We start from the raw sequence: 13,713 nt of genomic DNA, 5'->3' as shown, positions 1-13,713 counted from the left end.
CTAAAATGTTCATGTTGTATATCTCTTGAAATATTTGTGGTAGAGCATTGGAACTTGGTGTCGACATAAATAAAATTAATTCCATACTCAAGGATAAAAATGGGCTGTATTGGAAAAGGGGGGTGGCACCGCCCATAGGCGTGAATTATTTAATCAGATCTAACTTCGGAACCGTAAGTCACATGCACTTTAATTTTGGTATGCAAACATATCTACGGTAGATTCTTATATTAAGGTATACATAAATGAGTTTGTAAAAGGGGGCGTGGCACATAACATAGGCGTGGAGTTTCTAGTCAGCAATAACTTCGGAACCTTAATTCACAAGAACTTGAAATGTGGTATGCAGACATATCTATGGTAGGTGCTTGTAGTAAGGTATATATATAAATTAGTCTGTAAAAGAGGCGTGGCACATCCCAAAGGCGTGGAATTCTTTATCAGCTGTTAGTTCGGAACCATGTCACATGAGTTCGAAATTTGGTATGCAGACATATCTATTGTAGGTGCTTATAGTAAGGTATATATATAAATAAGACTGAGTGCGTGGCAAATCCCAAAGGCGTGGAATATTTTACCAGCTATAACTTCGGAAGCATAAGTCACATAAACAAGACATTTGGTATGCAGACATATCTATGGTAGGTGCTTATAGTAAGGTATATATATAAATAAGACTGAGTGCGTGGCAAATCCCAAAGGCGTGGAATATTTTACCAGCTATAACTTCGGAAGCATAAGTCACATAAACAAGACATTTGGTATGCAGACATATCTATGGTAGGTGCTTATAGTAAGGTATATATATAAATAAGACTGAGTGCGTGGCAAATCCCAAAGGCGTGGAATATTTTACCAGCTATAACTTCGGAAGCATAAGTCACATAAACAAGACATTTGGTATGCAGACATATCTATGGTAGGTGCTTATAGTAAGGTATATTTAAATGAGTTTGTAAAAGAAGCACTTAACATAGGCGTGGAATTTTTCATCAGCCATAACTTCGGAACCACAAGTCACATGACCCCTTTGATTCCTTCTGACGTGGGTGAAACTCGCGAGAAAAAGCTAGCACTACATATAATAAGTACAAGTTTGAAGTAGCCTGGATTTGAAATTTTCATATGGGACCGAAAAAAATTTTTATATTTGACACAGTCTAATATGTATAAAGGAATAAAGTTCATCAAAATAAATCCTGTTCGTTTCCAAAAAGTTCAATGTATTTAAAAATTTATGAGGCTAATTCAACAATAGTCAAATGAGGTTAACCCCGATTCAGGCCTATTCTGCATGTTACGAAAGATTTTGTAACCGCTATTCTGGGTTCGGTGGTAAAGCTGTAGACAGCGTTTGAAAATGCTTTCATGTTTTTATTTCATTTGCTTCGACTTTACTGTGGCTGTGTGAATTTTCAAAGCCAACAGCAAAGCAAAAGTAAAAACAAAAACAAGTAAGAAAGTCTAAGTTCGAGCGGAGCCGAACATTAAATACCCGGCGCAAGTATTAAATATATGATTTTCACCTTTCCGAAAGCTACCGCTACATGGTAAGCCGGGGTGTATCAAGTTTGAGTAATTAGCGTCCTTAAATTTCGAAATATTGAAGTTTCAAGCATTTCTGAAATTGACCGTTATATGAAAAGCGGCTTCAATTTTAGTCCGATTCCAATAATTTTCAACGTTTTGCTTTTATGTGGCAAGCACAATAACCATACCGAGTTTAGTATAAATAGGTTGAACGGTTACCGAGATACATATGTGTGATCTTAAGTGTGCGGTGCCACGCCCATTTTCAAAATTTTATCACAAACGTATTTCTTGGTAAAGAATTGTTGCAAGCATAAATTTTGAACAAATTAGCTTTAAGATTTACTGATTTATAGAAGATTTCGTATTTCTCCAAATTACCCTTATTAGGGATGTGGGCGTGGTTATTCTCCGATATTAAAAATTGTCGGCCATTTGGTATGCTGTAGCAAGGCCAACAACAGTGCCAAGTTTGGAAGAAATTCGTGCAGCGGTAACCATAAGTGGGCATGGTTACGCCCGTTTTCCAAAAATTTATAACATTCTTATTTTTCGTCGAAAATTTATTGTAAATATCAATTTTGAGTGAATAATCTTCAGTAGTTACCAAAATGTCGCAGTTTTCGTATTTCTGAAAATTACCGTTATATGGGAGGTAGGCGTGGTTATTGTCCGATTTTGCCCATTTTCAATACCATCCGTCCTACGTCCGAAAGAAGTGCACGTACAAAGTTTCGTTAAGATATCTCAATTTTTACTCGAGTTATCGTGTGCACAGACGGACGGACGGACAAACAGTCACCGCTTAATTGATTTCTCTCTTCATTCGGATCATTTATGTATACCTTTGTCTATATCTATCTCGATTCGTTTTGCCTGTTACAAACAACCGTTATGTGAACAAAGTTATAATACCCTTGAGCACAAGTGTGCTCGGGTCGTTTTCAATGTGTTCAGAACTTTAATGTGCTGTAAAAATCCTTGCAGATTTCTGAACAGTTCTCAACGACATTCATCACACAAATATGTAGATATGAACTTGCAATGCCTCTAGTTAAATATATAAGCTAAGATAACTTTTCATAATCGAATATTATTATTTAGGCAAAAATTACTTAAGCATATCGACACTTGAGTGGAATGTCGACCTATCTCGGCAGACATTTCGAAAACGCCCTATCTCAAAAAACGTTTCAAGAACGCCGTATTGCAGAATTTTGTTGAAAAACGCCGTATCTTAGAATTAGGTTCAAAAACGCCCTATCTCAGCCCATTTTCAATACATTTTCATTTGAGATAGGATATTTTTCAACCGAATTCTGAAATACGGCCTTCTTCAACCAAATTCTAAAATACGGCGTTCTTGAAAACACGCCCTATCTCATCCCATTTTCAATAAATTTTCATTTGAGATAGGGAGTTTTTGAACTGAATTCTGAGATAGGGTGTTTTTCAGACAAATTCTGAAATAGGGCGTTCTTCAATCAAATTTTGAAGTAGAGCGTTCTTGGAAAGTTTTTTCGTTTTACTGTAATTTGCTTGGCGATGCAAATTTATATTATTTTTCATTTCAAATTTGCAGAGACTACATATATACACACTGTTTTCCCAATGTCTTTATTAACAAAATATATCTCCAAATCAGGATTGCCACTTTGGTAAATTATAACACAAAACCAGCTCCTGGGTAGCCTCTGCTACTTTTGCTTGTCTCCTGTGACGCTTATGCCCACAAAACACTGTGGGGAAGTACTGACACTAATGAAAAAGGTGAGTCATTATTAGACTTAATTCTAGCAAATAAACTTAGTGTTATGAATTTAGGCTCAGAGCCGACCTTTATAACAAAGAACAGAGAAGAAGTTCTGGATATAACGCTGACTTCTGACATGTTTGCTTATAACATCAAGAGATGGAGAGTCTCGACTGAAGATTTCTACTCTGACCACCGTTACATTGACTATAAAATAGATGTTGGGACCCCCCAAGTCAGCGAGTTTAGAAATATACAATAGACAAAGGGGAGTTACAACAAAAAACTAAAGATGCCTCTCCAAGACCCCACCACGCGTGTGGACGGATTGGTTAATCAGGTAACTAAAGCCATGAATAGTTTTTTAGCAGCCGGATGTCCGGTTGTTCGCCACAGAAAGAAAACAAAACCACCCTGGTGGACAAAATTTTTATCTTCGTTACGTGAATTCAACAGGACACTTTTCAACAGGGCTAGAGCCACGAGAACATTCGAGACTGGGAGCCTACAAGGCTAACTTGAAAAGATACAAAAAAGCAGTTAGAACTGCGAAGCGTGAATCCTGGCAAAACTACTGCAAGGGAATAGAGGAAACAACGGAAGCGGCCAGATTAAGAAGAATTCTTGCAAAGTCGTCATGTTACCTGGGCTATCTTAAGGGTCAAGGGAACACATGGACTACGACAAGCAAGGAATAATTAGGTCTCCTCCTATATACACACTTCCCAGCCAACAAGCCGGTGGAGCATAAGTCGAATGGGCTATTAAAACTGTTGGTCCATATAAATCACCGGGACTTGATGGTATTTACCCGGCAGAATTGCAGCATTCATGCGTTACTATCTCCGCGTTTATCGAAGTCATTATAAGAAGCTGTCTTAACATGGGCTATATTCCGCTAGGCTGGAGAGAGACGAAAGTCTCCTTCATACCCAAGGCAGGTATGTCCTCCGACATTAATCCCAAAGATTTTCAAAATTTTAGAGAGGATAGTGTATGAGTACTTTCGGGGCGTGATACCAACCAGTAGGCTCTCCCCAGCGCAGCACGCCTATACGAAAGGCAAATCCTCGGAAACCGCTTTACGCTCGCTTGTCGGATTGGAGGAAAAGAGCTTATCAGATGGCCCCCTATGCTTTGGTTGCTTTTGTATACATATAAGGCGCCTTTAACAACATTAGTGCAAGCGCCATTACGGGTGCGTTAGAAAATTTTGTTGTTGACCCTAGCGTGGCTGCTCTGATTGAGACTTTACTAGTCTAACGGCTAAGTTAGGCAACACTACACTAAGCAGACACGTCTGCAGAGGCACTTCTCAGGGAGGAGTTCCCTCCCATTTTCTCTGGACTTTGGCAACGAACTCCCTGCTGCTGACCCTAGAGAGGGGAGGTTTCCACGTCACTGCCTATGCTTGCGACCTTGTAATTGCCGTTAAAGGCAAATACCCAAATACCCTAATGGAAATTTTGCGCACAGAAAGTAGGGGACTCGGAATAAACCCTGAAGTAATTCTCTTCACAAGGAAACATAGGCTCCCTACAGTCTCCCCGCTAGTTTTTAAAGGAGTGGAGATGCCTTTGAAGGAGAATGTTAAATATTTAGGACTCATATTAGATACGAAGCTAACGTGGGAACCTAATATAGAGGAGAGAGTTAAGAAGGCCAACGTTTCATTATACACCAATAAAAAAGCGGTCGGAATCAGATGGGGATTAACAACCCGTATTACATATTGACTTTACACTTCCGTAGTCAGGCCTATACTACTGTATGGAATACTTGTATGGTGGCCATCAACTCAAAAGACAAGTTACCCAAAACTCCTGAGCAAGGTCCAAGAACAACGTTTTAATGCATCTCGGTTACTTTAAGGACCACCCCAAACAAAGTGCTAGAAGTGCTAACCAATTTGCCTGCAGTAAATCTGGTCTGACTCCATGTATGGCCATTTTTTTAATTGTAATTAATTTCATATTTTCCTGATTTTTATACCCAAGCGTCTTGCACCTACCTGGCTACGACCATGCATATCGCCGGTGATACTGCAAAACGTTCTATGTCATTTATTACCTCTGGTGCTTAATTGATCTGTTATCTGTATCTGATCGCTTCTGGCAATCGTTCATCTTCATCAGACAAAGGTAGACAGTTTATTAGGGTGTAACGATTTGCAGATGCATTCCGATGCAAGTTAGAAACCATCTATGTGTCAAGGGTATTAATAGACATAGAAACTTTTGCAGTATCACCGACGATATGTTATGTTATGTTGCTCAAAAGATTTAAATATTAAAAAAAAAAAATTAATTTTACCCATTGATATCTTCTTTATTTTTTACTTCAGCCAGATAATTTGGTAGGGTTTAAATCAGCACAAAAAGTTCTATCGAGCCACATTTTTGGTTTTTGCATAGCTAGATTGTTGATATCCTAGAATTATGTGCACGGAACGACCTCGGACTATTTCTGATTAAATTCTGCAGTACGGGAACAGTCTAGCTGTCGGCAAGTTGTTTGCAGATTTGGATTATCAAAGACACAATCCAAATTCGGTAAAAAAGGGTTCCATTCGCTTAAACTCCAAATAAAAGTGGTGTTTAAAGCGAGTTAAACGAAAATTATTTGTTTGGTAATCTCCGTGTTTATTAGTAGTGTTTAACGTTTTACTCCAAAATGGCCCATAGCTCGAGTTAATGGCTCAACGTGATCATAATATTACACCGTTTTACAGCCATATTCTAACAAAGTCACAAACTTTAGCTCATCACTGCTGTGATTTCTACTGCGCCTCAAAGCTTGCCGCTGCAAAAAATATGCCGCTACAAGACAAATTTTAAAATTTTTGTGTTTTTTTCTTGCACTCAAAATCGAATTTTTTGTGACACATTTCTCGGCGCATTAGAAATCACAACAGTGATGAGCTAAGTTTTGTGACTCTGTTAGAATAGAGGGGTCCCTATCACACTTAACTTTGCTTACTAAGTAGTGTTCACCACAATATGAATGGCGTACAGGGCGTAAAATAATAACTGTCGCACAGTCCTTTGTAGATTTTGCAAAAAAAGTATTTTATTGTTAACTTTGTAAATATGTATTTTGCTTAAATTTTATTAATTAGTTTTAGAATTCTAATCCTTATTTGCATTTGCCCGCTTTGGGAGACAAGTACATGTCTTTTTCGGGTGTATGTTTTCTTAGACTTTGTATAAAAAAAGAAAAAAAAGACTACAGGGTTAGTCGAATGAATGGCCTCACAAGTTCCGAGTCTACACGATTGCTGAGTAAGAGGTTTAATGTTGGTCAAAAGGGGGAGTATAAGGGACTCAAATGGAGGGAATTAGCCTATGGTTACAGAAGATATGTAATAAAGTAACAGACGAAGACTTGCGTGCCGCTTGCGTTTTTCTCTCAAAGTGTTTACCGCTGGTAAACCCAAATAAGGTTAAAATTTAAAAACCAATTAATAAAATTTAAGAAAAATCTGGGGAAAATTAACAAAAAAACTACTTCTTTCGCAAAATCTATAAAGGACCCTTTTATATCTCAAAAAATACTGTGCGACAGTTATTATTTTACACCCTGTATATTAGAGTGGTTCATAAAAACACTCTTTTTGGAAATTCATAAACGCTACCTCAAATTATTGTTATTTGTGAAAGAGACACGTATTTTTTTATTTTGAAAAAAAAAGTTTTCTTAGAGGTCGCGTTGGTCGGTTTTTTATAAAAACACTGATGTTCTCAATTTTTTGCATGTTAAAATGCAGCTAAAAATGTGATTTTTACATGTAATTATTCTGATATTAGTGGAGAACTTTCCCCTCAGTACGCACCTGTCTTGGACAATTAGAATGGGTCTAGTACCCGAAAATATGCTCTCGAAAAGACACTAGTAAAATTAAAACGTTGATACTGAACGATTCACGCATTGTCATGGGTTGGAACTTGTTACCAGGAGGTTTCTGTGGTTGGTAATTAGGAAACTGAAGTCAGTTTTTCGAAATTCAAAATGGCGGATCCAAAATGGCGGTCCATTTATTTTTTAATGATTGGATTTGTTCGAAACCCGGCACTCGAGAGTTTTTGAGGTCGCCGATTACGAATCTGAAGTCAATTTTTTTAAATTCAAAATGGCGGATCCAATATTGCAATCAAATTAAAAAAAAAAGTACTGAAATTAAATCGTTGATACTGAACGTTTTAAACATTGTCAATGGTTAAAAAACGTTTCCAGTAGGTTTCTGGGGTTGCTGATTACGAATCTGACGTCAGATTTTCAAAATTCAAAATGGTGGATCCAAAATGGCGACGAACTTTAAAAAAATGATTGGATTTGTTTGAAACTCTTAAATATTTTTCAATATTCATAAAATTGGCGATCCTGCCTGAAGTAATTTTTAACTACGATAAAATTTAGAACCATGATCTTCGGAATGAATGTAATGCAGAACCTAACAAATTAATTTGGATCATCCGGAAGATAAAAATCTTTAAGACAGGAAACATCGAGATGTTATAATATAAAGCAGCCGCAGTAATCAGCTACCAGTCCGCCTTTGAAAACAGCAGCTTCGGAGAGAACATAGACCAAAATCGTTCCTCTAGACGTGGTGCATAGTTCAAATAGTTCATTAAGTCCAAAACGGTTTGGCCCGTTATTATTCATACACGTTAGACGGTGCTACAGACCTGAACTTAAGAAAATTATTTGATGAACAAAACAAAGATAAAGAAATTACATTGTTAGTAGATGATCATTGTAGGCATAGACTAGAGTTAATAGCAATACCCTCTTTAAATATCCAAATTTGGTGTGAAATGTCACTTAGTTCAACAAGGCCATATGTCCCGCAAACGTTACGAAAATTAGTTTTGAGAAATTACATTATATAGCTCATGTAGGTGTTAAAGCAACACGTCGGTTGATCTCAAGTAGATATTTTTGGCCAGGGGTAAACAAAGCTATAAACCAGTGGACAAAAGAATGTGTTAACCGTCAAAAATTTTAAATTTATAGACATACAAGATCTCAAGTTTCGAAAATACCAATTCCAAAAGGACGTTTTGAGTACATACATTTGGATATCATTGGACCTCTTCCCCCATCACACGAATTTAAATTTATTTTAACTGTTATTGATAGGAATTCCCGTTGGCGGAATGGTGAAACGTTTTCACAGGCAACTAAAGGCACCAATTATGGCTAGTGGAAACGCAAGCACATGGTATGAGGAGTTACCTATAGTATTGTTGGGTTTGCGATCATCCTACAAAGAGGACATTCACGGCGAAAATTTAAAGCTTCCTTCGCAAATGGTAGTACGGTCTGAAACTATTTTTAATTCATCTGATGTACTGTATAAACTGAAACAAAATCTCAAAAATTGTGAATCAAGAATATCATATCACAAAAATTCACTCGTTTATATTTCAAAAGATGTATATAATTGCAAATTTGTTTTGGTAAGAATTGATAGGAAAAGAGCAGGTTTTCAGGAACCATATGAAGGACCATTTCGGGTTATAGAAAAGACTCCGAAGTGGTTAAAAGTTAATTATCACAATAAATTAGTAAATATTTCTATAGACCGAGTTAAGCCCGCATTTTTGGATGCAAATAAATTCAGTTCATCCAGCAAGACGAAACTCGTTACATTTAATTTGTTAGATATGAAATTATTTGGAAGATGGGAGTAGTGTAGTAATACATGTTATTGTTAAACACTTGTTCTTAAAATACTTTAATTCATGAAAAAGATCTTGTTACATTTGTTTATGACGATCAATTTTGATTTGTAAACTTTTAAAAATTTTCATTCGTTACATTTAGCTTCAATGTAAAATATATTTAAAAAAATTAAATATTTTTCAATATTCATAAAAAGAACCACCTAAATATATTATGGTAATTACGATCTGCACTAAAACAAATCTCATGTGAAGAACAACTAATTCCTCAATTATACCTTTTTGGTAGTGGTTTTTACGTTTTTTAATAATTATTTTAGTATTTCTTATTTCTAAATTTAATTTTTCGCTTAATTTTTTTAATTCATTCAATTTTAATTTTATTTATACATAGGACATACATAAGTATAACAACAGAAATGTATGCTTTAAAATGAGGTGTGAGGAATTTAAAAGGGGGACTCAGTTTTCTTAGATTTAAGTAGGTAAATTAAATGCCAAGTTTTACGATAAAAGATGCTACTGAGTTCTTCATAGTTAAATAAGAAGTTATTTCAACTTCTCTATTTTGAATGCACCAAAACGAAATACCTTTTAACCTATACATATCATAAAGAATGTTCAAAAATAATTGAAACAACTTACCCAAGCGTTGTCATAGTTACTATAGTGTACCAGAAGGCGGCCGGAATGGACGTGAAATTCGTACCGTTGACGTTCTTCTCTGCATAAAACATAACAGTCGCAAATATTATGATAGCCATTGCCAGCGAAAACACCAGAAACCCCAATTCGGACGCACACGATTTTAATGTGTAACCAAGTATCCGCAATCCTTGTGAGTGCCGTGAGAATTTGAAAATTCGAAATACTCGGAAGACGCGTAACGTTACAAAGGCACCGCTCACATCATCGTTATCGGTGATGCCTAATCCAATATAATATGGCAGTATGGCAACAACATCAATAATACTCATAACACTGCGCACAAACTTGCAGCGATCTGGTGCCGCAAACAGGCGCAACAAATATTCGGCGGTAAATATCATAACGCAGGCGGTGTCGAGGCAGAAAAATACTATTTTATAACGCTCTCCACACGGCAGTGTACCTGCTCGTCCTGGCCTATGGCCACACGGAACAGTCTCCACCACATTTGCCATTACAGAGACAGCGATAAAAAATCCAGTTACATAGTAAAATACTAACGCTGCAGTGGATGTGTGTGGATTCTCAAAAGCACGCCACATTTTTTGTCGTATATTCGTTAACTGTTGTAAATTCTGATCGCCATTTTCCGATAATTTATCGTCCATTAAACGTTCGGCATTCTCACGTTTGCGATCACGGTAATCTTCATAGCAGCAATCGCCAATTACATCCGGCATTATGCCAAAGAATGCCAACTCCTCGTCATAACTGGTAAGGCATTCGTGTTTTGGGTAATGGAGCTTTCCTGTACGGTAATAGTTAAGGATATGCCGAAAAATGTCTGGATCTCTATCGAAGAAATACTCTTTGCAATCCTCGTCATAGAAAAATTCACGCTCATTAGAACCCAGTAATGTGTCGGGGTACTTTTCGAGCGTGTTTCGCCATGTTTCGAAGCGACGACCGGAAACATTGATCAGCAGCTTTTCGTCATCTGTTTTGCGACGATCCTTTGGTATAGGTGGTGGCGGTAGTGGGTGAGTAGCAATTGGAACCCAACCGATGGCCGCCGCCCGTGCAAATGGCAGCCAAGCGGCGACCGAGGCCATACTATGCGGTGGAATGTTTTACACGGAGATTACTTTTATATTATTATCCGAGGTCAGAGCGAGTTGATTCGAAAATTGAACTGTACGTAGTAACAATTGAAATATTTATTTTTCAGGGTTATTTAAGTATATACTCGTTTGTGCTTGAAACTTTTTATACAAGCTTAAGCATTACGTTTTAGTTCTTCAGTAATCTCAAACATGCGATCATACTTTGGGTTACTTGCTTTTTTAAATACCTCAACACGGCTATCTTCTTAAACGCAATAGTGCAAAGTATCAGCATCTTTTATTTCTAAATAGTAAAGTCCAAATTGCGGAGCCATGAAAAAATGCCAATTTCTAATGAAGTTGCCACGTTAAATATTTTCTTCTTCTTAGGTTTGGAAATAAAAGAAATTTCTGCTTTACATTAATACATATTAAATACATATTACCAAGAATTAAAATTTTTCCAAATTTGTTTTTGTTTCGCTTGTTAATTCTTGTGAAGAATTTAATTACATGAAACTGTGGATAGGGTTGATTACAGATATATCACTTTACCAATTTTTTCCCCTCTCTTGATGACTCTAAGATATATTTATGTACATGGTGGTCCATATAGTGGTTTCTTTTAAAAAATTCAAAAAAATATTAACATAAATTAAAGCTTCCGATTAATTCGAAAGAGCAAACATTCCCATTATTTCAGCCGTGAGAGCAGAAGTGGCCTAACCCGCAGTCCATTTTTTGTACTTAACTACTTAAAATAGTTTAAAGTGTTATAAATTTAAAAATAAAAGGCCCCTATTGCGAGTGTCGACTGGCAGTAGAATAGAAATTTGTCGATCGAGTCGATCATATTTTATTTTGCTACTGTGCAACTTGATCAATAAAAATGTGTACTATTGTGAATGGTTGACTGAATTGTAAACAGCTGTTTGTTTGTTTACATTTGTTTCTTTAGTGTTTCATTTACCTCATTTTTAAAATAATTGTTTTTATTATAAAATTTTAAAAATGGACACAGTTGAAATATGGTTAAGTGATGAGGAAGATGATGTGGAAGCTAATAGATTAGTAGAGTTGGCTAAATCAAGGAGGGAATTGCGAGATTAGTCGGATCCCTTGGAGTTGGAAGATGAAGTGTATGTACATATGTGAATTTTATGAATAGAAGTTGCGTTCCCGATGCTTCACGGTTTTTAGGTTTTACAGGATTTGCAGGAAAAGCTGTTTTCCTCATTAACAAACTTTATGGAAGTTTAAGAAATACGGTACGGTTTAGTTATTTGTACAGTGATGTTGGGTATTTGTGTCCAAACGCGTGACCCAAGTTTAAAAACTTTAACATACAAGTGTAGTGAAAGAATTAAACTTTAATTTAAAGTAAAGATTTCAAATTTCCGAGCACTAGTTAATTAATAAATTATGCAGTTTTTTTTAACTTTGATGTTGGTTCTGCGCAAAAACACTGTGGATGGCGTAGCCGTAGTTATGTATATGCACAAGAAATATTGTATAGCTTTCACAAAAGAAGTGGAGCTTCCTCCCCTACTCTTTCCGGAAATTCCTCTGCCTATTTACTCACTCTCCTGCATCAGCTCGACCAACCGCGCAAGTTGCCTTTTGTTGCTTACAATTTTTGATCTGTTATTCAGACACATTGGTACATACATATGTATATTTCACAATTTTTTACAATTTCCAGTTCAATTGACTTATGCCCCTATTGCGAGTGTCGACTGGCAGCAGAATAGAAATTTGTCGATCGAGTCGATCATCTTTTATGTTGCTATTGCGTAACTTGATCGACAAAAATTTGTACTATTGTGAATGGTTAACTGAATTGTAAACGCTGTTTGTTTGTTTACATTTGTTTCTTTAGTGTTTCATTTACATCATTTTTAAAATAATTGCTGCGGCCGCTGTGGTGTAGTGGTAAGCAGTGCGTACTTTCACTCACCAGCACCTGGGTTCAAGCCCTGGTCAAAGCAACATCGCAAAAAAAAAAATTAGAAAAAGGTTTTTTCTTAACAGCGGTCGTCCCTCGGCAGGCAATGGCAAACCTCCGAGTGTATTTCTGCCATGAAAAACAGCTTCTCATAAAAATACAATCGCACGCCACAAATCGGAGGAGAAGCTCGGTCAAACATTAACATATGTGTAAGCGCCAATCTATATACATATTATAAAATTAAAAAAATTGATGCAGTTGAAATATGGTTTAGTGATGAGGAAGATGATGTGGAAGCTAATAGATTTGTAGAGTTGGCTAAAGCAAGGAGGGAATTACGAAATTCGTCGGATCCCTTGGAGTTGGAAGATGAAGTGTATGTACATATGTGAATCTTATGAATACACTGAGGGAAATAATGCATAGTAAAAATGAATACTTTATATTTGATTATCGTTTAAAAATGTTCATATTTAACAATAATATTTTCATACAAAATGTATTACGCACGTATTTGACAGTTCACATCTGAGTATGTATATGTAAGTGTATACGCACCCCAAGCAGCAATAGCGCCGCTCTGCGAGCGGTGACAACACACACACACACACATACATACATAGTACATACATGTTTATCCGTACCCTGCAAAAAATTGTGCGACTAATCTCTAAAGAGAGTATTCCGAGATTACCCTCAATCGGGTACAATTGGGCATTAATTAGTCCCAACTAGTCTCATACGAGCACTTATGGAGGTCAATTAGTCTCGACTCATCCCTTGTGGGTATAATTGGAGATCAATTAGTCCCCAACTCATCTCTAACGGGTACTATTAACGATTTAATGATATGTACGCTCTTAGTCAATGAAATTTCATGTGCGGCGTTGGCACACAGAGAGAGTATTCGCCTAACAAAACGGAGCACCCCGGTTCGAATCTCAGCTGGCGGAAATTTTTACTTTTATTTTTTAAAAGTGACTAGTCGATTTTTATACCCTTTCGGGTATAAATGTGAACAATTAGTCTCTTCATAGGACATGC

The 13,713-nt window shown here is 36.6% G+C and overlaps 1 protein-coding gene across 2 annotated transcripts in view; it reads right to left on the bottom strand.

The window, feature by feature from the left end:
* Positions 1-13,713, bottom strand: part of Shal (Potassium voltage-gated channel protein Shal) — a 181,392-nt gene that overhangs the window by 120,442 nt on the left and 47,237 nt on the right. Inside the window, exon 2 of one of the 2 annotated variants that reach the window (XM_017613831.1) lies at positions 9,616-10,810. In XM_017613831.1, the coding sequence (XP_017469320.1) occupies positions 9,616-10,730 (1,115 nt within the window). In that variant the 5' untranslated portion in view covers positions 10,731-10,810. Of the gene's footprint in view, positions 1-9,615; positions 11,509-13,713 lie in introns of those variants that run through there. The other variant, XM_017613832.1, reaches the window with a different exon arrangement.

Source organism: Rhagoletis zephyria, unplaced genomic scaffold (genome assembly GCF_001687245.7).
Source record: "Rhagoletis zephyria isolate East Lansing unplaced genomic scaffold, Rhagoletis_zephyria_1.1 Rzeph_scaffold_00723, whole genome shotgun sequence".
NCBI classification, from domain to species: Eukaryota; Metazoa; Arthropoda; class Insecta; order Diptera; family Tephritidae; genus Rhagoletis; species Rhagoletis zephyria.
The sequence above is the reverse complement of the archived record's forward strand: the minus strand, read 5'-3'. Positions and strand labels throughout refer to the sequence as shown.